Here is a 24,508-nt window from a genome sequence, read left to right as displayed (position 1 = left end):
CAATCGTGATACAACTGAACATCACGCTATGTAATACATTCAGCCATGAAGATTTGCAGATTCACACCTGTGCTCACATTTGTTACTGCGGCAGCATCGTTACTGCGGCTTTGTATAAGGGGCCCTTTAAAGTAAATAAACTGAAATAACACCCCCCTTTTACTAAACCGCGCTAGCAGTTATTAGCGCAGTGAGCCATGCTGAATGCTCCATGCTGCTCCCGACGCTCAAGTGTTGGGAGCAGCGCAGAGCATTCAGCGTGGCTCCCTGCGCGAATAACCGCTATTGCAATTTAGTAAAAAGGGGGGGAGGAAATGACACAAGGAAAATAAGGTGATATCTTCTTTTATCGAAATAAAAATACATTTCTGACTAGCTTTCAAAGGCTAGAGCCCTCTTCCGCAGGTCAGGACAATATGTGCAAAAGATAACAGTGTCAGAACATATGTGAAACATGAAAGCATTCCAATGACAGTCTCAAGGGGAAAAGCAGGGATGAAAAATCAGGAGTATATATCATGTTTTCACGCATATAAACTGTGGCTAATACCGAGTTGTACATTTGGATTAAATTTTTTCTCATGCTGTGAGCTGCTTAGAACCTCCCCGGTATGGCGGCGTATAAATAAATTATTATTATTATTATTATTAAAGGGGTTGTGGCTTATACAAGGATATGCTTTTTGTCATGTTCCTGTTTACCTAAATGTGCAGTGGACCGTGTGATGTGAAATTTATCACAATACAAAAGTAATGCAAAATCATATGCAAATGTTATGAGTGGTTAAATCACACTATTAAACCAAAAGTGGGGAGGGAGAAGGGAATGTGTCTGGCAAGTAGTAGTATAGTTACATAGTTTTTGACAAACTAATTTGCATAGTTTTGGCAGTGGTCATGCCCACTTCTGGTCCTGCCAGCCAATCAGCAGTGATTTTCTGCCCAAGCCTTACCCACTCTCAGCCCAAGCCCTGCCCACTCTGCCCCTTTGATGATGTCACTGGATATGATATCGTGGCCCTGTCCATTTGCTTAACCCCACCCTAACCCCACCTTTTTGCATAACCCTGAGCATTGGGGCCCATTTCTCAGACAACTCTTCAGATTCTTTATAATTGTATAGTAATCTTTTTTTGGTACATGGGCTTGTGCCACTGGGGCTTGCGCACATCTGTCAAGCTGATAGCTATGCCATCAGTAGTTTCACTACCAGCAAGGCCTCCCAAGGTGGACAAGTTTCAGTGGAGATGTCAGACTAATGATGTACTACCCATCTGGGCAGTAGCAGATGGGCAGTATTGGAAGGTAGAGTATTGCATTTGATGCAATAACGGTGACAACATCGAATTTATACTGTGCAGAAGAAAGGCTTAGCAATCTACTTCTGTATTCTGCCAAGAAATCTTGATAATGATGAGACATAAAGAATCGACGTACAGTGCTGGAAGATGGTCTCCTAGGTCTGAAGGCTACTATGGAAGAGTTGATTGTCACCCAGAGTATGCCCAGTGTTTGTGAAGCTGATGGATCAAAGCCGCCAGGATGTCTTAATGCTGATGTTTCTGGACAGAAAATGGAGATCAGAAGCTGTTAAGAATTCTCAACATAGGAACATGGAACTTATGAAGCATGAAACAAGGGAAATTGGAAATTGTTAAAGATCAAATGGAAGAAAACTAATTTGATTTGATAGGGATCAGTGAACTCAAATGGACAGGCCAGGCCATTTTTAATTGACTGAACATTGGATCTGCTACTCTGATCATGAAAAATAGTGTGGCATTCGTCCTCAACAATAAGCATTCAAAGACAGTACTAAAGTACAATGTTATGAGTGATAGAGTCATGTCAATTTGTTTACAGGGAAAACCGATCAATGTCACCTTGATCCAAGTAGATGCTCCAATGACAGACATGGAAGATGAGGATGTAGAATTGTTCTATGAACAACTTCAAAATGTAATAGATCAAACTGCCAAACAAGATCTACTGATCATTATGGGGGATTTCAATGCAAAAGTAGGAAGTACACCTGAAAATGCAGTAGTTGGAAAGCACAGTATAGAAGAAATAAATGAAGCTGGACATAACTTAGTACAGTTTTGCAAAATGAGCAGTCAATTATGAATATGCATTTCCAGCACCACAAATGTCGCCAGTACACATGGACCTCTCCAAATGGCATGTATTGAAATCAAATTGACTATATAAGACAGAGATGGAAATCTGCAGTTTTGACTGCAAGGACTAAACCAGGAGCTGATTGTGGAAGTAACCATGAGCTTGATATACAAGATCAAAATAAAGCTTTGCAAGAAGATGAACATTAGAGACCTCCCAAAGTATGACATTGAAAATATTCCATCAGACTATTGGATAAAACTAAAGAACAGATTTGCCTTTCTTGATACAGGAGATAGAGAGCCCGAAGAGTTATGAAATGACATCAAAACTGTAATTAGTAATGAAGCTAAAACAACACTCCAGAAGAGAAAGAAAACTAAGAAATCACTGTGGATCTTAGAAGAAACCAGAAAAGTAGAACAAAGAAGACAAGCAAAATTTTCCAGTGATAAAGAAGAAGTATCACAAATGAACCGAGTGTTTCAACATTAAATTCATCAAGACACAGAATGGTATCTCAAGGATATTTGTCAGAAAATTGAATTGGAACATGTAAAGAACCCCCCCCCCCCAACACACACACACAGAGATTAGCATATCAGGAGATTAAGAGATTGTGGCAGAAATTCCAACCTCGATTGGGAATGCTTAAGATGCCAATGGTATGTTATTGAATGATCCAGAAAGCATTACAAAGAGATAGAAAGAATATACGGAAAATTTATACAAAAAAGGAAATGAGGATACCACTGGAGAAATGGAACTGGAAACTGACACCAAAGAAAAGTCAGATATTTTAAAAGAAAAAGTCATAGCAGCAATTAAATCTTTGTTGAAAAACAAGTTACCTGGTACTGACAGTATTCCAATTGAATTAATTAAAGGCTCAGAAGATGTTATTATGGCTCTCACTTGACTGTGTCAACAGATTTGGAAGGAGAAAACATGGCCAACCAATTGGAGAAGATCACTGTTCATACCTATACTGAAGAAAGGAGACGCCAAGGACTGTAAAAACTATAGAACGATTGCATTAATTCCACACGCCAGCAAAATATAACTGAAAATAATACAATGAAGGCTACAATTGTATGTTGAAGAAGAACTATCTGAAGTTCAGGCTGGTTTCAGAAAAGGTCGAGGGACAAGAGACATTATTGCCAATGTTAGATGGATATTGGAGAAGAGCAAAGAATACCAAAAGCTCCTATACTTTTGCATCATCAACTACAGCAAAGCTTTTGACTGTGTGGATCATGATAAATTATGGAGAACTCTAACTTTATGGTAAGACCGCATGCAGAATATTATATCTGGCAGCTAAATCCACCTCTGACATCATGCTGGAATCCAAGCAGCAGATAAGGGGTCTTGCTACCAAGGACGCTTCCAGTGAAGCTCAAACCTGTTCATGTTCCTGTGGCAGGAGAGGGGAGAGGGTGAGAACAATACAGCTGGTTGGGGAGAGGGGGTGGACAAGTGTTAATAAAATGCTGCTGAACAGAATATTTTACATTTCACAGGTGCTATTAGCAAACTTTATATAGATAGGTAGCTGAGTGGGTGAAACCCCACCAGCTTAGTACATTATTTTATTGACTTATGCATATAGTTTCTCAAGAGGGCTGTATGCATTTGATCTATCAGGGGTTTCAGTAAACAAGTCTCTCCCTCCCCTTCCAAGTCCTTATAAAGTAAGAAAGCGTCAGCCTACTGGGTTATTACCACAGGCTGGAAGTCATGGAGAAGATTCCACTCTTTCTGATCATGGCTTTGAGCGTTGGCCACTGCTCTTCAGCCTCCTCTGTGAGTATCTCCTGCCGTGTTCGCAGACCGTTCCAGTTCTAGCAATGCCAGACTTCCACATTAGAGAATCAGTGTCAGGAGGAGGGAAGCGGCCAGGGAACTAACTTCCAAGTTTCCAAGTTTTATTAAAATTTATTGAAACGCCAATCATGAATTCTAAGCGTTTTACAATATTAAAAACAAAGGGGAGACTTACAAGGATATATAGACAGGACAAATTAAGGACTTAAAATAAAAACAAAAGGTAAGTTTTGGTGAAATACAATATTTATAGGAAAAGCAAACATAGAAACATATAGAAACATAGAAACATAGAAGATGACGGCAGAAAAGGGCTATAGCCCATCAAGTCTGCCCACTCTGCTTACCCACCCCCTGTCTATGCCCTAATGACCCAATTTCCTTATCTTGACCCTCGTAGGGATCCCACATGGGTATCCCATTTATTCTTAAAGTCTGGCACGCTGGAAGAAAACCTGCGGGGCCTTGGCATGCCCACCAGCCATTTAAAGGGGGTGCTGCAGTTCTGGAGGGGGCCCAGGCCACCAAAGCTCTCTTGTGGCTATGCCATCTCTTCCAGCCAATTTCCATCATTAGTATTTCTTTTTCTCACTCCACCTATTGACGCCGCATTGCTGTTCCCAAGCTCGGCAGCCTGATATTGATCCCAGGGCTCCTACTTCTAGCCCCACCACTACCACATCTTCAGCTGGTTTCATCCCCACAACCATTTATGTTTTCAGTCTTCCCAGCCACTTTTAGGTCCTCTTTTACTAAGGAGCACTAATGGATTTAGCGCGCGCTAAATGCTAACGCATGCATATTAGTCTATGGACGCATTAGCGTTTAGCGCATGCTAATTCGATTAGCGCGTGCTAATCGGTTAGTGCACCTTAGTAAAAGAGGGGGTTAGACTTTTCCTACAACTGCTGCACCGTCCCCAGATAGTGATGCCACTACCGCCATCCCCACAGTCACTGCTGATCCTGCCTCAACAGCAACCTCTGTTTTCTGCTTGCATGTAATATAATCCTTTTTTTTTCATATCTTTGGAAACAACAATTCTATACTATTTATAACTTTGTGCTCAATATTCTTATGCCAAATTCTAATTCAAATACACTCTTATTCACTCATATTGATTTACCACGAGAGGAGGAAAACTGCCTGAGTTGGCTTGTAGCAGTGGCATACCTAGGGTATGTGACACCTGGGCCCGATTATTTTTTTAAAACCCCCCTCCATATAAAAAATATTTTTAGTAATTTTATTTAGTTAGTTTTATATCCCTCCTCCATAAACAGCTCAGAATGGGTTACAGTTTAATATTCACAGTATTACTATAGGTATATAACATTACATAGGGCTACAACCTCTCCAACCCAATGCAGGCACTAAGGTATAAACAAATTAAACCAAAAAAGACTTTTCTCTCTCTCTTTTAGGTCCTAGCTCATGCTTGCTGTCTAACACCAGCTCTGGCAGGATATACATTTCAAATCTGATATATTGCAGTCACAAAATAGAAAATTTCTACCTTTTGTTGTCGGGTTATTTTAATATTCAAATCATGCTGGCCCCAGGCTCTAGTTTCTGTTTGTCTTCCTGGTCTCCTACCCATTTGATGTTTTCTTCTTTCTTCATGCTCACCATCCATCTTCCATCTCTGGACCTTCCCTTCCACTGCCATAGCCAACATATTTTTTCTAACTGTCTACAATCTCTCGTCACGCTCTCTCCCTGCTTTGTGCCCTGGGTTAAACTTCTTTATTTCCCCCCATGCAGCATCTTTTCTTCCTCCCCTCCATTATAATGTAAAATATATATTTTCTCTCCCAATGCACCATCTTTTCCTGCCCTTCACCCTATGTCCAACATTTTCCCTCTCTCTTCTCCATACATGTCTCCCTCCCCTCCACCATATGCAGGATTTCTTCTTCTCACTCTTTTCAACGTCTTTGTTGCACTCCCTTCCTCTTCTCCGCCCCATGTCTAACAATTCATCCTCTCTCCTCTCCCCCAATCTCTCCTAACCCCCTGTGTAGCAGTTTTTCATCCCTCCCTCCCATCCCCATGTGTAGTACCTCCAGACTTGACTGATCCCCACTGTGAGATTTTTTGTGGCCTGCTCTGCCAGGGCTTCTCTCTACTGTGTGATCAGTGATGGAGCAGAGGGAAAGCCCTGGCGGGCCATAAGAAGCCTGTTCAGAGCATTCTCTCTTTGTTGGTAGCCTTAACTCGCTATTCTCCCAGTGTCGGGCCTTCCCCCTGCTTCTGTGAAGACAGGACATGATAGAGAGGAAGACCCGATGCTGGAAGAGCAGTGAAGTTCCCGGACCGTGATGCCAACCCTGGGAGCACCCCCTTATGGTCTGCACCCAGGGTGTACGGGTGGACCCTCCTTGGTACACCACTGGCTTATAGCAATAATTACCAATAGACTCACAACTGCCACATCTTTAGTCTGAAAAACCTCCCCTCATTTACTTTAAAGACAAGATCCATGTCATTTTTTAAACTTTTTTTTTCTATTCTTTACATTCCCAATATTATGGAGTTCAATGACTCAAATTATGTACAATGTCCAGAGAAGTGCATATTATTTATTTAGTCGAATAGGTTTTCAATGCTGTATAAATGTTTCTCAACACTTATCTTTGAAGCTATTCTCATCTGCTCAACAGATCTGCCTGTTTTCACTGGACACTTCATCAGGAGCTGCTTCAAAGGAATGGCTTTTGCATCAGTACCAGCCTTTCCGCATAAAAAGATTGACTTTTCAGTGTGGGGGTGAAATTCACAAGATTTTTTGGGGTTGTGGGTGTAATCTTTATGCTCACCATTCCTTCTTGATTTTTCTAGGATTCTTATAATATCTCTGGATCGGTGGATGAGAGCGGCCGGTGCTTGTGTACTGTGATCTTACCTGATAACACCTTCCCGATGCACAGAATGGAATCCCTGGAAGTCTCCTCTTATAACCTGAGCATCAGCGTCCAGCAAGAAATCAGTAAGGTAAAGAAACATCTTGAGCCCATCCCCATGTATTTTCTGGATGGACACAAACTCCCCGAACAGTTTCTCTCTGAAGATTCTGTGATAGCCAGAGTTGCAGGGATTTGTTTAACTTGCTACTTGGTAAGTGCAGAATATTCCAGGTAATTGTATCCCAAGAACCTGCCTTTTCCCTGTATGGAGGAGAGATGGCAGTATTTAAGAGGGGTGTTTTTGTAGGAAAACAGATTTTCCTCTTAAATTCTTAGCTTACGAGGGGCCGCTGAAAAGTTCTCAGCCCAACCAAGAAGAGAATGATGTGGAGCCATGAAACTTACAAGTTATTCCACACTTTTCTTGACACTTTTGGTTTCGTTCCATATCATTGAAACAAAAAGTATCAAGAAAAGTGTGGAATAACTTGTAAGTTTCATGGCTTCACATCAGGGGTCTCAACGATGTATGTGCATGCACTGCTTTCAATGCATATTCATTGGGGAAATCCTGAAAACCCGACTGGATTGTGGCCCTCAAAGAGGGACTTTGAGATCCCTGCTTCACATCATTCTCTTCTTGATTGGGCTGAAAACTTTTCAGCAGCCCCATGTAGGTAGGAAAACCTGTGGGAATGGATTTGTGTATTATAAACAAAATCTTGTAAAGGATTCTTAATGAAACCGAAAGCGAGTGAAGCCCCTTTAAGACAGGGGTGATATAGTCAAACCTTATACTAAAGCTTACCATATGCTAATGGACATTTGCATGAAGTAAGTGATAAGAAGCCCATTACAGGAGAGGAGGAAAGAGCAATGATTCCCTCTCACCCTACTGCTCTGTGAACCCACCATTCTCTCCTCATCTCTAATTCTCTTGATATCGCATTGGACACTCGTGTGGTTCTAAGTAAGCCGCTGAAGAATTGACAATGATAGTAGATGAGGAACATGTAGCTCAAAGCTCTGCATTGCCATCATAAAGAAAATCCATCATGGGGAAGTGGAGTCTGATGCCAGACAGACTTGTACGGTCTGTGTCCTGCATGTGGAAAGAGACAAAAAAGAGTGGCCAAATCCAGCTTGAGAGAACGGTGCCCGATGCCGGACACACATGTACGGTTTGTGTCCTGCACATGGTGAGAGACAGGTGAAGATTCAACAACTCCATTGTGTTGATCAATCATATTATTGTCACAAACTGTGAATGGGGGTACGGTGCAGCTTTGGAGAGAGGAGAAGGCATCTTGACTGGTAAGTTGAATACTGTCACCACATATCATTCCCATCATGGTCAGCATGGTGGTGAGCTGCCGTACAGTGAAAGATTAGAGAAAATGGGCCTCTTCTCCCTTGAACAGAGGAGATTGAGAGGGGACATGATCGAAACATTCAAGGTATTGAAGGGGATAGACTTAGTAGATAAGGACAGGTTGTTTACCCTCTCCAAGGTAGGGAGAACGAAAGGGCACTCTTTAAAGTTGAAGGGAGATAGATTCCGTACAAACGTAAGGAAGTTCTTCTTCACCCAGAGAGTGGTAGAAAGCTGGAACGCTCTTCAAGAGCTGTTATAGGGGAAAACACTCTCCAGGGATTCAAGACAAAGTTAGACAAGTTCCTGCTGAACAAGAACGTGCGCTGTTAGGGCTAGTCTCGGTTAGGGTGCTGGTCTTTGACCAGAGGGCCGCCGCGTTAGCGGACTGCTGGGCCTGATGGACCACTGGTCTGACCCAGCGTCGGCAATTCTTATGTTTTTATTTAAACATGGGTGACCCAAATTTACATAGAGTGGTGGATGAAGCTCTGGTCACTTTGTTGGGCAGACTGGATGGATCGTAAGGGTCTTTATCTGCCATTATTTATTGTGTTACTGTGTTTTTCCACTACTTTCTGCAAGGTAGGATGCTTTGCCCTCCATTGTTTTACTCTTGGGTTTGTTTGTTTTTAAGATTTTGGCAGGTTTTTCCTGCTCTGTTGAATTTCCAGCTTATTTAAAACTAGGGCTTGGATACAGTGCCATAAGCCTTCATTTGTAACTACCCAAAAATGTTTCTCCTGTTATATATCCCCTTCTAACTTAAGTTACTGCTGTGACAGAGTTCTTCCAGAGATTTTGCACCAGGGCTCCTTCTGTACTTCCTGAAATTCTGGGCCCTAAGCACAGTCATTTGGTGTTGCTGGGACTCCATCTCTTCCTCATTAGGGGCTATGATTGCTATCTTCATAGCTTCCCTAGTATCAGTCAGTCTAGGGAGCAGAATCAACTGTCTTAGAGTGAAAATCATTGTGTGGGGTAAAAATGTAGTGGTTCTACTTTTATTTCCAGATTCAGAGCTATCAGAACACCCTGATTGTGTACCTGGAAAAACTGTCCAACTTGACCCACCGAGTGGAAAAAGTAGAAATGGGAGATGTGTCTTATACAGAATTGGACTTTACACTCTTGAAATTGGAGATCAGGGAGATGGAGTCACTCGCCTTGCAGCTGAATGTTTCTCTAGAAGGATCCAACATCATTGTAGAGACACTCTTAATGGAGGTACATACTGTGACTGCTTTCTGTGCCCTCTTGATTGAATGCTAGGTTTTTCTGGGATGATCTGGTTTGGCAGCACTTTAGATGCTGCCTGTGGTACAAACAATGATTACAAGAAAAATGTAATGTGCTGGGCCATAAGAACAGTGGAGTCTGAAGTTAGAGGAAGCAAGATTTATTAAAGGGCCCGACACAGCTGTGTTTCACTTGAGTGCCTGTGTTAGGGGTTATATTTATATATAATTTCTTCTTTAAGTAATTCATTTGGAAGTCATCCATCCCATGGTTATCAGGTATTATTCTAATCTAATCTAGTCTTTATTCTAAGAAAGCTCGACCCGATTTACAATAGTTAACTTAAAAAAATATAAACCATAAAAGAAAAATTTCAAAAAGAATTAATTTCCAAAATGTTTAGTGAATAAAGTAGTTTTCAAAAGCTTACGAAAAAATAGAAGAGAACCAGAGCTTCTTATAAGGAACAGAAGATCGTTCCAAAGTTGAGAAAACTTAAAAATCAAAGATTGGCCGTTATTGAGTGAGAGTACCCAAGAAAGGGACTTGGGGGTAATAATTGACATGACAATGAAGCCGTTGGCACAATGCGCAGCGGCCGCTAAGAAAGCGAATAGAATGCTAGGAATAATCAAGAAGGGTATTACAAGCAGAATGAAAGAAGTTATCCTACCATTGTATCGGGCGATGATGCGCCCGCATCTGGAGTACTGTGTCCAATATTGGTCGCCGTACCTAAAGAAGGATATGGCGATGCTCGAGAGGGTTCAGAAGAGAGCAACGTGTTTGATAAAAAGTATGGAAAACCTTTCATACGCTGAAAGATTAGAGAGACTGGGGCTTTTTTCGCTGGAAAAGCGGAGACTTAGAGGGGATATGATAGAGACTTACAAGATCATGAAGGGCATAGAGAAAGTGGAGAGGGACAGATTCTTCAAACTTTCGACAGCTACAAGAACGAGAGGGCATTTGGAAAAATTAAAAGGGGACAGATTCAGAACCAATGCTAGGAAGTTCTTCTTCACCCAACGGGTAGTGGACACCTAGAACGCACTTTCAGAGGGCGTGAAAGGGCAGGGTACGGTATTGGAGTTCAAGAAGGGATTTGACAATTTTCTGAAGGAAAAGGGGATAGAAGGGTATAGATAGAGAGCTACTATACAGGTCCTGGACCTGATGGGCCGCCGCGTGAGCGGACTGCTGGGCATGATAGACCTCTGGTCTGACCCAGCAGAGGCATGGCTTATGTTCTTATGTTCTCTAATCCCTTTTCTGGAAGGGAGAGATAATTTATATTGTTGGTTGCCCCTTGCAAAAGAGAATCTGTAAAGATTCCAGGATAAAGGAACTAGAGGAGTGAAGACACAATAAAGAATTTTAAAAATAACACAAGCACATTTAAACTGAACTCTAGAATAAACAGGAAGCCAATGAAGACTCTGAAGCAACGGTGTCACGTGATTGAACTTACGTTTCCCAAAAACCAGTTTTGCTGCAGTATTCTGGACCAGTTGTAATCTATAAAGGCAGATTTTTGTAATACTGAGGTAGATTACAATAATCAAGCTGTGATAATATAATTGACTGAACTAAAATAGAAAAGTGACGGTGATGAAAGAGATGTCTAACCTTCCTCAGCATACGCAGATTAAAAAAAGCATTTCTTAATCACAGAATTAATTTGTTCCTTCAAAGAGATCTCCCAGAATCTCAGCAGAAAACTGTCTTCACACTGAGTTACTTAAGGAAGCAATAATAGATACAACCCCTCATGCAGGTAATCAGCTGAAACACGGCCATGTTGGGCCCTTTAATAGACCTTGTTTCCTTCGTCTTGAGGCTCAGCTGGTGTTATTCCATCAGGTCCCATCACACTACATTTTTTTAGATACTTGGTTTGTGTTGCTGTTTCCCTCTGTTGTGTTTACTTTACATACAATGGTTAGCAATCAAAGCTTACATTCAACAGTGGGTGTGGAGGGGAGGGGGGTCGCAGAATTAATGTCACTCATGTAGGCTCAGTCTATTCCCAGTGACTTGGTATCATCTGGTGCCCTAGTGTTTAACCCACAAAGATTCTTTTAAAAAAGGGTCTAGACTATTGACTGCACCAGGATCAAATGTCAATTTATTTTGATATATCGTAATACAAAAATAAATGACCCAAGTGGTTTACAGTATAAAATTCAATAATATAAAAGACAAAGAAAAAGTGGGGTAAACTGATGCCTAGATTAGATTTTATTTGTAGTATTTATATACCACTTATAGCTAAATGGTTTACATTCAGGTACTCAATCATTTTTCCCTATCTGTTCTGATGGGCTCACACTTTATCTAATGTACCTGGGACAGTGGGGGGGGGGGAGGGGGATTAAGTGACTTGCCAAGGGTCACAAGGAGCAGCATGGGATTTGAACCTACAACCTCAGGTTACATGGTTATAGAGCCAATAATAATAAAAACTGTCTAGTTTTAAGTTTTATTTAGATTTGATATACTGCCTTGTAGAGACCTTACAAAGAGGTTTGTAAACAAATAAGTTACCAGAAGACATAAAGGAAAGAAAGTACAATAATTGCTAGGAAAGTGAAATAAGGGTAAGTAAGAAAAAGGAGGGAAGGAAGAGCTTAAAATACATTAGGAAAACTATGCTGGATACGGTGACTGGCAGCAGGCCCCTATCTCTGAGTATCTGACTATCACTGACATTGACTGTCATGTCTCAGATGTAGTCAATTACGCTTATAATCAACAGAAAGACTACCCGTGGATGTCTGTTTACAGCAAGGCAGTGGAAGTACAAAGAGAATTATTCTGTCTGTCCATCTATCTCAGTATATGATTCCTTCTATGAAAATTCAAAATAAGGCCCAGCCTTGGGATGAAAATGAAGCATGGGCCTAGTAGCAACCCTATCGAAAATGACTTTGATCAAATAAGTGTAAAGTTATTTTCATTGAGACCAAAGATGAAAAGCCATAGAAGATAAATATATAAGCATGGTTTTTACCTCCTCCCTCATTTTAATGCTGAAATGCATTATCTCTTATAATAAATCCCTAAACGGCGCATGCGCACTCCTACCTGCATGTTCCGTATGTCTGTGGCAGGCAGGAGTGCGCATGCGCACTAGAAACTGAGCCCCAGCCATGCTGACCGCTTTGGTCCCGCGGGCCTCTCATGGAGCCCACCTTCCCGCCCAGCATGGATTGTGGCGGTGGTAGCGATGCCGGCCAGTACCAGGCCGACTTGAGGCGGCTTGAGGCGTGCGCGGCCGATGTCGCCACGTGCAGGCCACGGTGCCTTGAGGCGGCTGGCGGTGGTGCAGGCAGCTGAGTCCCAGCTTCTTCAACACGCAGGAGAAAGGCAGAAATCTCCACGAGATGACCTTTCGGAGTCACAGCCCCTTTAGCACCCAGGAGAAAGCCAACGAACTCCAGATTCAACATACGTGTGAATGAATAGGGAAAGGGACTTTCTGTGCTTACAATCAAAGCAGTTTAGGAATGGAAGTCGGATGCTGGACAGGGGGAGCAGGTAAGAGGTGTTGCTGGACAGGGAGAGCATGAAAGAGGTGCTGCTGGATGGGGGGGGGGGAGAAACAGGAAGGGAGGCCTACTGCTGGACAGGGGGAGCAGGGAAGAAGTGGTGATTGTTAGGGGGGGAGGTAACTGGAAGGGAGGCCTACTGCTGGACAGGGGAAGCAGGGAAGAGGTGCTGCTAGACAGGGGGGAAGGTAAAAGTAAGGGAGAAGGGCTTCTGCTGGACACGGGGAGCAGTGAAGGGGTGGTGGTGGACACAGGGGAGGTAAAAGGAAGGGAGAAGGGCAACTGATGGACAGGGGGAGCAGGCAAGGGGTGGTGGTGGACAGCCGAGGAAAGAGAGAGACAGAAAGAAAGAAAGTCATACAGACAGAAAGCGGCCAAGGAGAGAGAAAGAAAGAAAGACAGACACACACACATCTATTCTAGCACCCATTAATGTAATGGGCTATAAGACTAGTGTTTAATAATATTTGCAATTGCTTTCTTCCCAATCACTCTTTTCCTATGACATGGCAGATTCGAAACATTTCGGTCATGGTCAGCCAGCTGGAATCATATGATCAAAACAATGTGCTGGCAGTGCGACGGGAAATCGTCTCCCTGCAGAAACGTCTCCAGGACTGTCAAAAGAATCAGACAGTGCCCAGTCTTCCTCCTGTGGTACCCGGTCAGTACATAAATTCAATGGAAAATCTCAGATTCTCTTAGCCATATCATCTCACAAAGTAATATGTGTTTACTTGAGTTCTATATGTAGGTTTTAATGTACCACTTAGTAGACTTTTTCCCATTTTATTTTTATCAGTTTCAATTATTACCTCATCTCAATCACAATCATGAGTGATACAGAAATTGACCATACGAGAGGCTGCTGAAAAGTTCTCAGTCCAGCTAAGAAGAGAATGATGTGCTGTTATGACACGTATATGTTATTCTAGAATTTTCTTGACACATTTCGTTTCAATGGTGTGAAACAAAATAAAAAGCATCAAGAAAAGTGTGGAATAACTTGCAAGTTCTCTTCTTGTTTGGGCTGAGAACGTTTCAGTGGCCCCTCATATAGCCCTAAGAAACAATTTTCCCAAATGACAAGGTAAATATTTCAAAATAATCAACTACAATAATGGATCCAAGATAAGGAAATAATATAAAATAGAAGGAAAAAGAAAAATTAGGGTCAATCGGATGTCTTGCATGGTGGCAGGAAATAGCTGGCACTCACAGCACAATTAACTCTGGGAGTCAATTATAGAGAGCACAGATCTTTCCTTGGAAATCAAAAATTATGCCAAATGTTTGAAAAAAAAAAAAAAAAAAGTCTACTAATTGTATTTAATTGAAACATCTAAGAACAGTAAGGGAGGAATTCATTATGAAGCGCTAACCGATTTAGCGTGCACAAAGTGCTCCTTTTACGAAGGCGCAATAAACCCCTAGCCGCTACCGCCTCCTCAGCGGTAGTTTTTTGGCTAGCGCGGGGGTTAGCACGTGATGAAAAGTCACGCGCGTTAAACCCGCTAACGCACCTTCGTAAAAGGAGCCCTAAATGCGGACACTCATATTCCTATGGGTGTCTTAGCGTTGAGTGCGCGCTAAATTGGCTTGTGCCCCTTGATGAATTCTCCCCTTGGTAGACTTTTTTCATACATCACTTTCACATTGTAAAGCATAATAAGCATGTCTCAAATTCCATTAGATCTGCAGATATATATCCTGTACTAAAATACATAGAGAAATGGATGTTTACGTGCCAGCTACGAGCAACAGGAACATTCATCTTAGAAAAATAAGGGGTAAATTTTCAGCTGGCGGTAGTCAACATTTGTTTTGCGACTACTGGTATTATCTCAAAATATTCAATCCTGGACTGTGTGTCCACTGACTCTGAAATTGAATATCGGGGTTTAGATGGCCAGATAAAACTTATTCGGCTGAAGTGTAATATTCAGCACTTAACCGGATAAGCCAAACCAGGTAAAGACAGGACTGTGTGTTTTGCAGTCCTATTTATGTGATTAATTTATATGGTTAAGTGCTGACTTTTGGTACTTAATTGGCTAAGTGCTGACTTCACACCTCGAATGATCATAAACTAGCCATTTTGAATATTGGGTAGTAAGGGCCCGATTCTATATACAGTATATCTTCTCCGTAATCGGTTTTTGTAAAGATACTAAAGCAATTCTTGCATTTTTACCCAGCTAAATAAATTTAGTAAGAATACTATTTAGTTTCTTATAGAAGGACCCCTGAAAATAACCTGGTAACATACCCATTTGGTAGCAAACCACAGGCAAAATCATCATTTTTACCATCTGAACTCTCCCCTACCAAGACAGATGTAATGAGTTTCAATACTCACACATTTCTGAGACCTTCAGCAATAAGGATTTTTCATTTACTGTAGTACCTTGGATTACGAGCATAATCCGTCCAGGAGCATGCTCGTAATCCAAAATGCTTGTTTATCAAAGCGAGTTTCCCCATAGGATATAATGGAAACTCGCTTTGATGCGTTTCCCCCCCCCCCCGAGAACTGGCATTGCTCCCCTCGAAGGGCCCCCTTCGATCCGGCCCCCCCCTGCGATCCGGCCCCCCCCCCGCCTCGAACCGGCACCCCCCCGCCACGATCCGACCCCCCCCGACACGATTGGGCAACCCCCTCCGACACGATCTGACATCCCCCCCGACACAATTGGGCACCCCCCCGCCGCTTCTTACCCTCATCTGGGCACTCTTGAAGATCGGCCCTTGTTTGCTGGGCCTTGAGCATCTGAGGCCTGCGAGTTCACGTTCACGTTCAGAACGTGAACTTGCAGGCCTTGAGCATGCTCAGATGCTCAAGGCCCAGCAGACGAGGGCCGATCTTCAAGAGTGCCCAGATGAGGGTAAGAAGCGGCGGGGGGGGGTGCCCAATTGTGTCGGGGGAGGTCGGATCGTGGCGGAGAGGTGCCCAATTGTGTCGGGTGGGGGTCAGATCGTGGCGGGGGGGGGGGTGCCGGTTCGAGCCGGGGGGTGCCGGATCGCAGGGGGGGGTGTCGGATTGCGGAGGGGGGGGTGCTCGTAAATCGAGCCATGCTCGGTTTCCGAGGCACCGATTTTGCAAATGTTTTGCTCGTCTTGCAAAACACTCACAAACGGGTGCACTCGTAAACCGAGGTACCACTGTACTTTCATTGTCTCCTCCAACGTTTTCTGAATCCAAATGCCTAAATATTTTATACCCTCTTTCTTCCAAAGGAAAGGGAATGTATCAGATAATCCCTTTGGACAGTGTACGTTTAAAATTTATCTTATATCCTGAAAATTTCCCAAATCTATCAATCAAATCAAGTAAATGTGGAATGGTAGTTTCAGGATTCCTCAAATGAAACACAATATCATCTGCATACTGTGGGACCGGGATCCTGGTGAGGCCTAGTAGCTCTGCAGAATCCTAGTCTTGGCGCGAGCATAAAGGTGGTGGAACACAGCTTGCCTGGTGTCTCCCATAAATTGCACACCAAAATGGCCTGGTTTGTCCAAATATTACACTTTTATTGAACATCAATGAAAGTTCCAAACAAAAAGGTCAAAATTTAGCATCAATACAAAAACCAAACATTCCAGTTTTCTCTGCTGCTTCTTTTCTCATACACGCAAGTTCTAATCCCAGCACCGACTGTGCTTTCAGAGAAAAGTTCAAAACAATAATAACACAAAATACAGTTCATCCTATATGCTACCTTCAAGGTAAGATAGAACAGTCCATGCCTCTGGTAATAGTTTAGGATATAAGGCTTTTACCAGTACTAGCTCTAAAGCTGGTTTGGAGTAACCTGGAACAGCAATTCCCCTTAGTAGGAGCAGAGAGGCCAGTTCTCCTACAGGTGTTTCCACTCATAGAAGATCAAGGTAAATTCTGTAGCTCCCAGCACAGGTTCAAAACAGTGTACAAAAATACTTTCAAAACACAAAACTCCAAAAAGGAAAAACCCTTCACAAAGGAAAAGAAAATTCAGGCTTTCCAAACCTACTCCCATTCCATGGGGTGCTCTTCCCCATGAGACATAACATTGTTCTCCAGCCAGTCCATATCACAAACCTCAGACTGTACTTCAGGATTTTCCATTTCCCAATCCTTGTGAGAACTTTCCTGTGCTGGCCATAAGTTAGCTGCTCCAGCTGACTTCCTTCTCAGCTTTTCCTCAGCTTCCAGTCCCAGCTGCCTCTCCTCTCCTTCTGACAAGGGAAGCTCAGAAAAAGGGAGACTTGGCCAGCAACCACGCCCCCTAACAGCAGAGTCAGCTAAATTCTTAAAGAGCCCTGTCCTTCTAGTTCCTGCCTGAGCTCTGTGAACTTTTAAAGGGGCAGGCTCACTCTTGACATTGTGCACAGGATTTCCACTATACCCAGGATGTTTCTTCCACTTAGTCACTGGAACTTTAGTGATACTTACAGGAGCTTTTCCCATGGCTTTATTAGGCCTAGCCGGATCCCTGTCACAATACGCAGAGACTTTATATTCCCAACCTGCATAAGGAATACCCTGAATCTCCTTTGCCTGTTGAATAGCCAATAGCAAAGGTTCCAGAACAATATCAAACAGCAAAGGAGATAATGGACATCCTTGTCTAACCCCCCTCTCCAGACAAAAACGCTCTGAAAAAGTATTATTAATATATAATCTGGCAAAAGGGGAACTATACAAGATTTGAATCATTTGTATAAATCCGGATCCTATACCAAACCGATCCATTGCTTGATACATGAAGGTCCACTACACACGAGCAAAGACCTTTTCTGCATCCAAGGATACAGAGAAGGCCGGATCTTCCATGGCTTTTGTTAAATTTAACATGTGGAAAGCCAGTCTGGTGTTATTTGAAGAATGTCTGTGAGCAACGAACCCCGTTTGGTGCATACCTATAATATAAGGAAGAGCCTTGGCCAAGTGCAAAGCCAATAACTTAGCCAATAACTTACCATCTATGTTGATCAAAGAAATAGGCTTGTTGTTTGAAACCAACATAGGATCTTTATTTGGCTTTGGCAAAACAATAGTTAAAGATTCTGCCATAGTACTTGATATGCAACCTTTAGTTAGTTGAGCCTGATATAAATTTAAAATTGTTCTAGAAATTTTTGAACAGATCTCATATGCAATTATTCTAACCATTAATTCATGTAATCAGTGTAGAAACATCAGCAATCTATATATGGCACTGAAAAAATTGGTGTGGAATAAAACACGCTTAGAGCCATTCTATAGGTCGTGCCTAAAGTTAGGCTGGTTTATAGAATGTGTGTAGTGGCCAGCCCCGCGATTAAAATCTAGGCACAACTATTTACACGAACCTGGTGTAAGTGCCCGTGCCTCAATTCTGTGCAGATCGGGTGTATGCTATAGCAGAGCTTGTAATTTTTAGGCACATCCACGACCCACCCGTACCTTTCAAATGGCCATGTCCCCTTTTTGAGATCCACATATTAGAATTTGCACACATCATTTCATAGGGTGACGGGATAATTACGCGCTAGACACCAGCGCGCCGACAATCGAGTGCTGACAATTCGGCACAAGAAAGAAGTGCGCCGCGGGAAAACTTAGTTTTAAAGAGCTCCGATGGAGGGTGTGGGGGGAACCCCTCCACTTTACTGCATAGTGTTTGTGCTGCCTTTGGGGGAGGGGTATGGGGGGTGCAACCCCCCACATTATAGAGAAAACGGAACTTTTCCCGAAAAAAATCAGAAAAAGTTCCGTTTTCTCTATAATGGAAGGTTCCAACCCCCCAACTCCCCCCCTCCAACAGCAGCGCGAACACTATGTAGTAAAGTGGGAGGGTTCCCCACTCACACCCTGCTTCGGAGCTCTTTAAAACTAAGTTTTCCCGTGGTGCGCTTCTTTCTTGCACCAAATTATCAGCGCTCGATTGTCGGCGCGCTGGTGTCTTGCATGCGACTGACTTTGAACCCTTCATAGAACACACTTACCCCCTCATCTACTAAACCGTGCTAGCAGTTTTAGCATGAGGAGCTGTTCTGAATAGTCTGTGCAGCTCCCAACACTCATAGGGTTCTTATGAGCGTCGGGAGCAGCGCGGGTCATTCAGCGCAACTCCCTGCGCTAAAACCGCTCCAAGAGGCCCTTAAAATTGCATCTAGCAGTGCCTAAGCAGTCTTAGGTGCTGGTAGGTGTTCAAACTAGAGAATGACATGGGGGCTGTTTCCTGTAGCTATCGAAACCAGAAGTTACATCGGAAGGAGGGACTCAGCAGGAAGAAGGTTCCGGAGCAGCCCTGCATGTAATGTTGCCTCTTCATCCTATGAAGCTTCTAAGAGGCTTGTAGGCCCGCCCTAGGAGGTGCAAAGGGGCTGATCTACGCAAATCAGCACATGGGAATTAGCACGCTCTGACCAATTAGTGCAAGATTAGCATGGGAGCCCTTGTCGCCTACAAAATAGGTGATGGTAATGACCATGCGCTAATTATGAAATTAGCGCATGGCCATTAATAGGGAAAGCCAAACTGCAGCCATTTTAGAGCCATGTTAAAAAATGGCCTCAGCACGTGGATAACCCATGCACTAGAAACAAATGCAAGCCACGTTTTAGCACAGCTTAGTAAAAGGGCCCCTTAGTGTGTAAATATAAGTTGGCAGAACAAGGGTGGGCCATAGGAGTGTCTCCCACTTATACACACTACATATAAAATAAGGTACGTACCTTGTTGTTTACTACTGATAAGGAGAAAGTGGGTGCATGTAAATGTAGGCATGGAAAACTGACAGCATGCGCTTGACTTCTGTGCCACTCTGACCGAACTGAAGAAGAGCAGTCCGGCGAGGGAGACAGCAGAAGCGCGGAAAGGGTACTTTTAAAAAAAGGTACCGGGGGGGCTGCCTACAGGGGTATGTGCCTCTTCTGCCTATGGGGGGGGGGGGTACCTCTGCTGCCTATGGGGGTAGGCAGGTGCCTATGCTGCCTACGGATTTTTTTCTCTATAAGACACTGTCCCGGCCAACCACTAACCAGAGGGGTACAGGGCAGGGCGGTGGGAATTCTTTTTCTTGGATTTTTCTCCTCACTTATGGTCGGGTGCATCTTTTAGAGTGAAAAATACAGTACAAATACAAATTACGTGCTTATTTGATATTATAGAATAGGCTTATAACATATGCAAATTGGGTGCCTAGATTACAGCATCCAGTTATAGAATTGGCCCCATAGAATGTATCACCTCCAGAACTGTATTTTTAGGACTGAGTGGCTCTGGAAATGGTCATACTATAGAGAATTCTAGCTCAGGATGGCTCTGGGAACAAGCAAAAGAGATAGACTCTGTTACCTCTAGGAAGACATAGGATTGTCAGAGGGAGAGAGAACCATGACATCAGTTGTCAGACAATATTACAAAATACAAAAGCTAAAATGCAATTTTTTCAAGTTATCAAGGGTAGAGACCATAAAGAACAGATGAATAAAGTCCATTGACAAAGCTGACAAAGTGAGCCGATCTATGTTTTCTTGTTTCTTGGGTCAGGAACCTGTGACCATGGGGGTCTGGTAAACGTGACCAAGCCATTTGTGGTGCAGCTGAACTGGAAGGGCTTCAACTACAAGTACGGTGGGTGGGGAAAGGACTCATTTGTGAACACCAGCAATAAGGATTTGCTCTTTTTAGCTCCATTGAACACTGATGGTCGAATAATGCAACTTGTCCGCTTCCATTCTGCCTATGATGACCTCCTGCTTTACAAGAACCCCACTGATAAGTCCCTCTCTAGCAACAACTATGGGCAGGGTAGTGGGATGATCCTTTACAATAACTTCCTCTATTATAATTGCTACAACTCTCAGTATATGTGCCGCATGAACCTTGGCACCAATGAAGTACAGCGTCAGATTCTGACTAATGCCGTTTACAACAACCGCTTCTCTTATGCTGCTGTTACCTACCAAGACATGGACTTTGCTGCTGATGAAGAAGGGCTGTGGGTGATATATTCAACGGAAGAAAGTGCCGGCAACATCGTTATTGGGAAACTCAATGTCACCTCCTTCACTATTGAACGCAGTTGGGATACCACGCAGTACAAGCCTGGGGTCACCAATGCCTTCATGATCTGTGGAGTGCTATATGCTACCAAACCTGTGAACACACGTAGAGAGGAGATCTTCTACATGTATGACACTCACACAAGGAATGAAGGGATGCTGAGCATTATGATGGACAAGATGATGGAGACAATTCAGAGCCTACAGTACAATCCCAATGACCACAAACTCTACATGTACAATGATGGCTACCTTGTCAATTATGATGTCACTTTTCTACCCTCCTCAGAGTCACAGTAAAGAGCTTAGAAGAACCCTGATGAGGATCAGCAATGGGCCTGGTCTGAAGACTTGTGTTATCAGATGGCTCTGAATCAGTCCTGTATTCACTATTCCCACTGCGTCAATGGATGTATAATTCCAACTTCTTGAAGAAAGGTAGGAGCTATACATCTATAGATGCATTTATGCAAAATCAGGGCTAAATTTGCCTGTCTCCTATGGCCCTGAGTTACCTGATATCCTGCTCATATATCTAGATAGATAGTGTGACCGGGCATGGCTGAACTGGACATATCCAGCAACCAGGCTCGGGTCACACAAACCTTGGCCAAGCATTGACAAGGTAATAGGTATCTAGGAGTAAGCAAGAATAAGGTTCAAAAACAGTCCAAGACTCAAGTAAAGAGTCAAGATTATCTTTTATTCCTGTCCTCAAATTGACAACTTGCCCAAACCCAAATAATAAGGGCTGGGTGCAAACACCAAACGAAAAAAAACCCCACAGGCCAAAATGGCTTCCAACTCTAGTTCAGTTTGTAACACAGCAACATCTGTTTACCATCACCAAAATGAGCATTCTTTTGCTTCCTCTAAACCTTTTCTGGCCAAACTAAGCAACAGAGCCAGTTTACTTTTCACACCAACTGTGGCACTTTAGGGAAAAAACACATTCAAAGCTTTCAAGTTCAAAACACCAAAATGCCTCTGTTTTGAAAATGCTGAACACTGGAGATTTTTCTCGGGATTTAACTTCCCATACAAACTCCCAAGGCATGGGATCCTTTCCTTTTCCCTATAGATCAGCATGTAGAGATCCCCTCCTGAGATCCCAGCTGGTTGTTGTGCCGTCACAGTGCCCTCCAGTCTTAGTGCCTATTCTATCCACAGGCTTCTTTTAATTGGCATTCACTCATAGCCCAAAAAAACACCAACAACACAAAAATTAACTGTTGACCTGTGCTCCAAAAATATGGCTGGCCTCTTCCTGCCTTATTATACAAAGCATTCACTGTGTGCCTTTGTTTTATTTCTTTGCCAGTAAGGTTCAACAACATAACACATTGCTCTTTTACCAGCAGGTTCTAGCTCATATCCATGTCCTCACAGCTTGGCAGTACTGTATACTCTTCCTCCATTTCACAGGAGCTCAAACTATCCTCCATTTCTACTTCATTAGTGTCATCAGGTAAGGAGTTACTAGAAGCCTCCGAATCTTGGGCTCCTACCTGCTCCTGCTGAAGTAAAGAATCCTGCTGCTCCCTTGCTCTTGGCTATGGAGGTCTGATTTCCTCCCACTGGTCAGTAGCTCTGGAAATCTGTGGCTTCCTCCTGTGAGTGAAAGCTCTGCCCTTTTCTCTGCCTTGCTACAGCTTGATAGGTCTAGTTGCAGCTGTATTCTTAAGCCTTGCTGCTGAAGCCTACTACTACTACTAATTTATTCTTATATACCGCCAAAGCTATAATAGTTCGAGGCGGTTTACAATAAGAAGTGCTGGACAATCAGAGAAATAGTCACAGTGTAAAATCATCAAATACATGCATACAGAATAAAAGACGTAAAAACAGTAAAATTCTTAGTTTACAAATCAATTAAACAATCTCGTTTTTACTGATTTTCTAAAACTAAAATAGGATGAGGAATGTATGATAATGTTACCCAGCCAATCGTTCAATTTACCTGCCTGGAAAGCAAGAGTTCTGTCCAGGAATCTTTTATAACGACAGGCCTTTATTGTTGGATAAGTGAACATATGAATTCTACGTGTAGGCCTATTAGAACAATCCAAATTAAAATGAGAAACCAAGTACATAGGGGCCAAACCAAATATTGATTTAAAACAAAGACAAAAAAATTTAAACAAAACTCTAGCTTCCAGGGGCAGCCAGTGTAGTTTTTGATATGTTCCCATTTTTTCAATCCAAAAATCAATCAAACTGCCAAATTTTGAATAACTCGGAGTCTTTGAAGGGTTTTCTTAAAAGTTCCCAAATAAATGATGTTACAATAGTCAAGCATGCTTAAAATGGAAGATGGAACCAATAAACAGATTGATACTGCATCAAAATATTTTCTGATGGTTCTGAGTTTCCATAATATCGAGAAACATTTTCTAACCAATAGGCACTGAAACCCAAGACACCAAAAAACTATTCCAAATTCTAAAAACCCTAACCGACACCAAACCCTACCTGACCACTAACAATACTACCCCCCCCAGCCACTCTATTAGCAGAACACTTCCAAAATAAAATTACCAATGCAAGAGCTACCCTCAATGACACCTCTACCCATCCTAACGAATTCACAATTCTCCCCATAGATAGAGATTCTACTGCAGCAGATAGAATATGGTCTCAATTCCCCAACATACATTGGCCCAAATTCAACAAATACTACAAAAAATACCATGCATCCTGTGACCTCAACAACTGTCCACCATATCTCCTAAAAACATCCAGCACAAAATTCCACGCTCTTCTTCTAAATTGGATACAAATCTCGCTAATAAACGGCCACTACCCTACCAACCTCAGCGAAATCATCATCACCCCGATCCTCAAAGACCCCAAAGGACCGATAGACCAAACAGCCAACTACAGACCCATTGCCTCTATTCCACTCTACGTCAAAATAATAGAAGGACTAGTTGCCAAATTCCTCTCCAATTACCAAGAAAACCATAACATACTCCATCCCACACAATCCGGCTTCAGAAACAACTTCAGCACGGAAACACTACTTGGATCTCTCTTGGACACAGCCAGACAACATCTCAGCACAGGAAAAAAAATGATGCTCATACAACTAGACCTTACCGCTGCATTCGACTTGGTGGACCATAACATTCTACTACAAATCCTGGATACAATAGGTATCACAGATAAAGTATACACATGGTTTGAAGGATTCCTTAAATCAAGAACCTATAGAGTAAATTCAGACAAACAAAAATCTGAACCTTGGTCAAACCCCTGCGGAGTTCCCCAAGGATCCCTTCTATCCCCAACTCTCTTCAATCTCTATACAGCCTCCCTCAGCTCTCACCTGGACAAACAAGGTATATCCTCCTACAGCTATGCTGATGACATTACCATTCTCATACCCTTCGATCAACCTGAACTCTCCATGACGAACACAATATACCAAACACTAAAATCAATAGCAACCTGGA

The 24,508-nt window shown here is 42.7% G+C and overlaps 1 protein-coding gene across 1 annotated transcript; it reads left to right on the top strand.

Annotated features, from left to right (window-relative positions):
* Positions 1-1,845: 1,845 nt before the first annotated feature.
* Positions 1,846-21,353, top strand: LOC117365457 (olfactomedin-4-like). The gene is made up of 5 exons (XM_033955933.1): positions 1,846-1,959; positions 6,793-6,945; positions 9,244-9,456; positions 13,533-13,683; positions 20,539-21,353. Exons 1-5 carry the CDS (start codon positions 1,846-1,848, stop codon positions 21,351-21,353), a joined length of 1,446 nt encoding a protein of 481 aa, XP_033811824.1.
* The last annotated feature ends 3,155 nt before the right edge of the window (positions 21,354-24,508 follow it).

The sequence above is a fragment of the Geotrypetes seraphini genome, chromosome 8 (genome assembly GCF_902459505.1).
Source record: "Geotrypetes seraphini chromosome 8, aGeoSer1.1, whole genome shotgun sequence".
Classification (NCBI taxonomy): Eukaryota; Metazoa; Chordata; class Amphibia; order Gymnophiona; family Dermophiidae; genus Geotrypetes; species Geotrypetes seraphini.
Note: the sequence above shows the minus strand (reverse complement) of the source record. Positions and strands in the feature narration are given on the sequence as shown.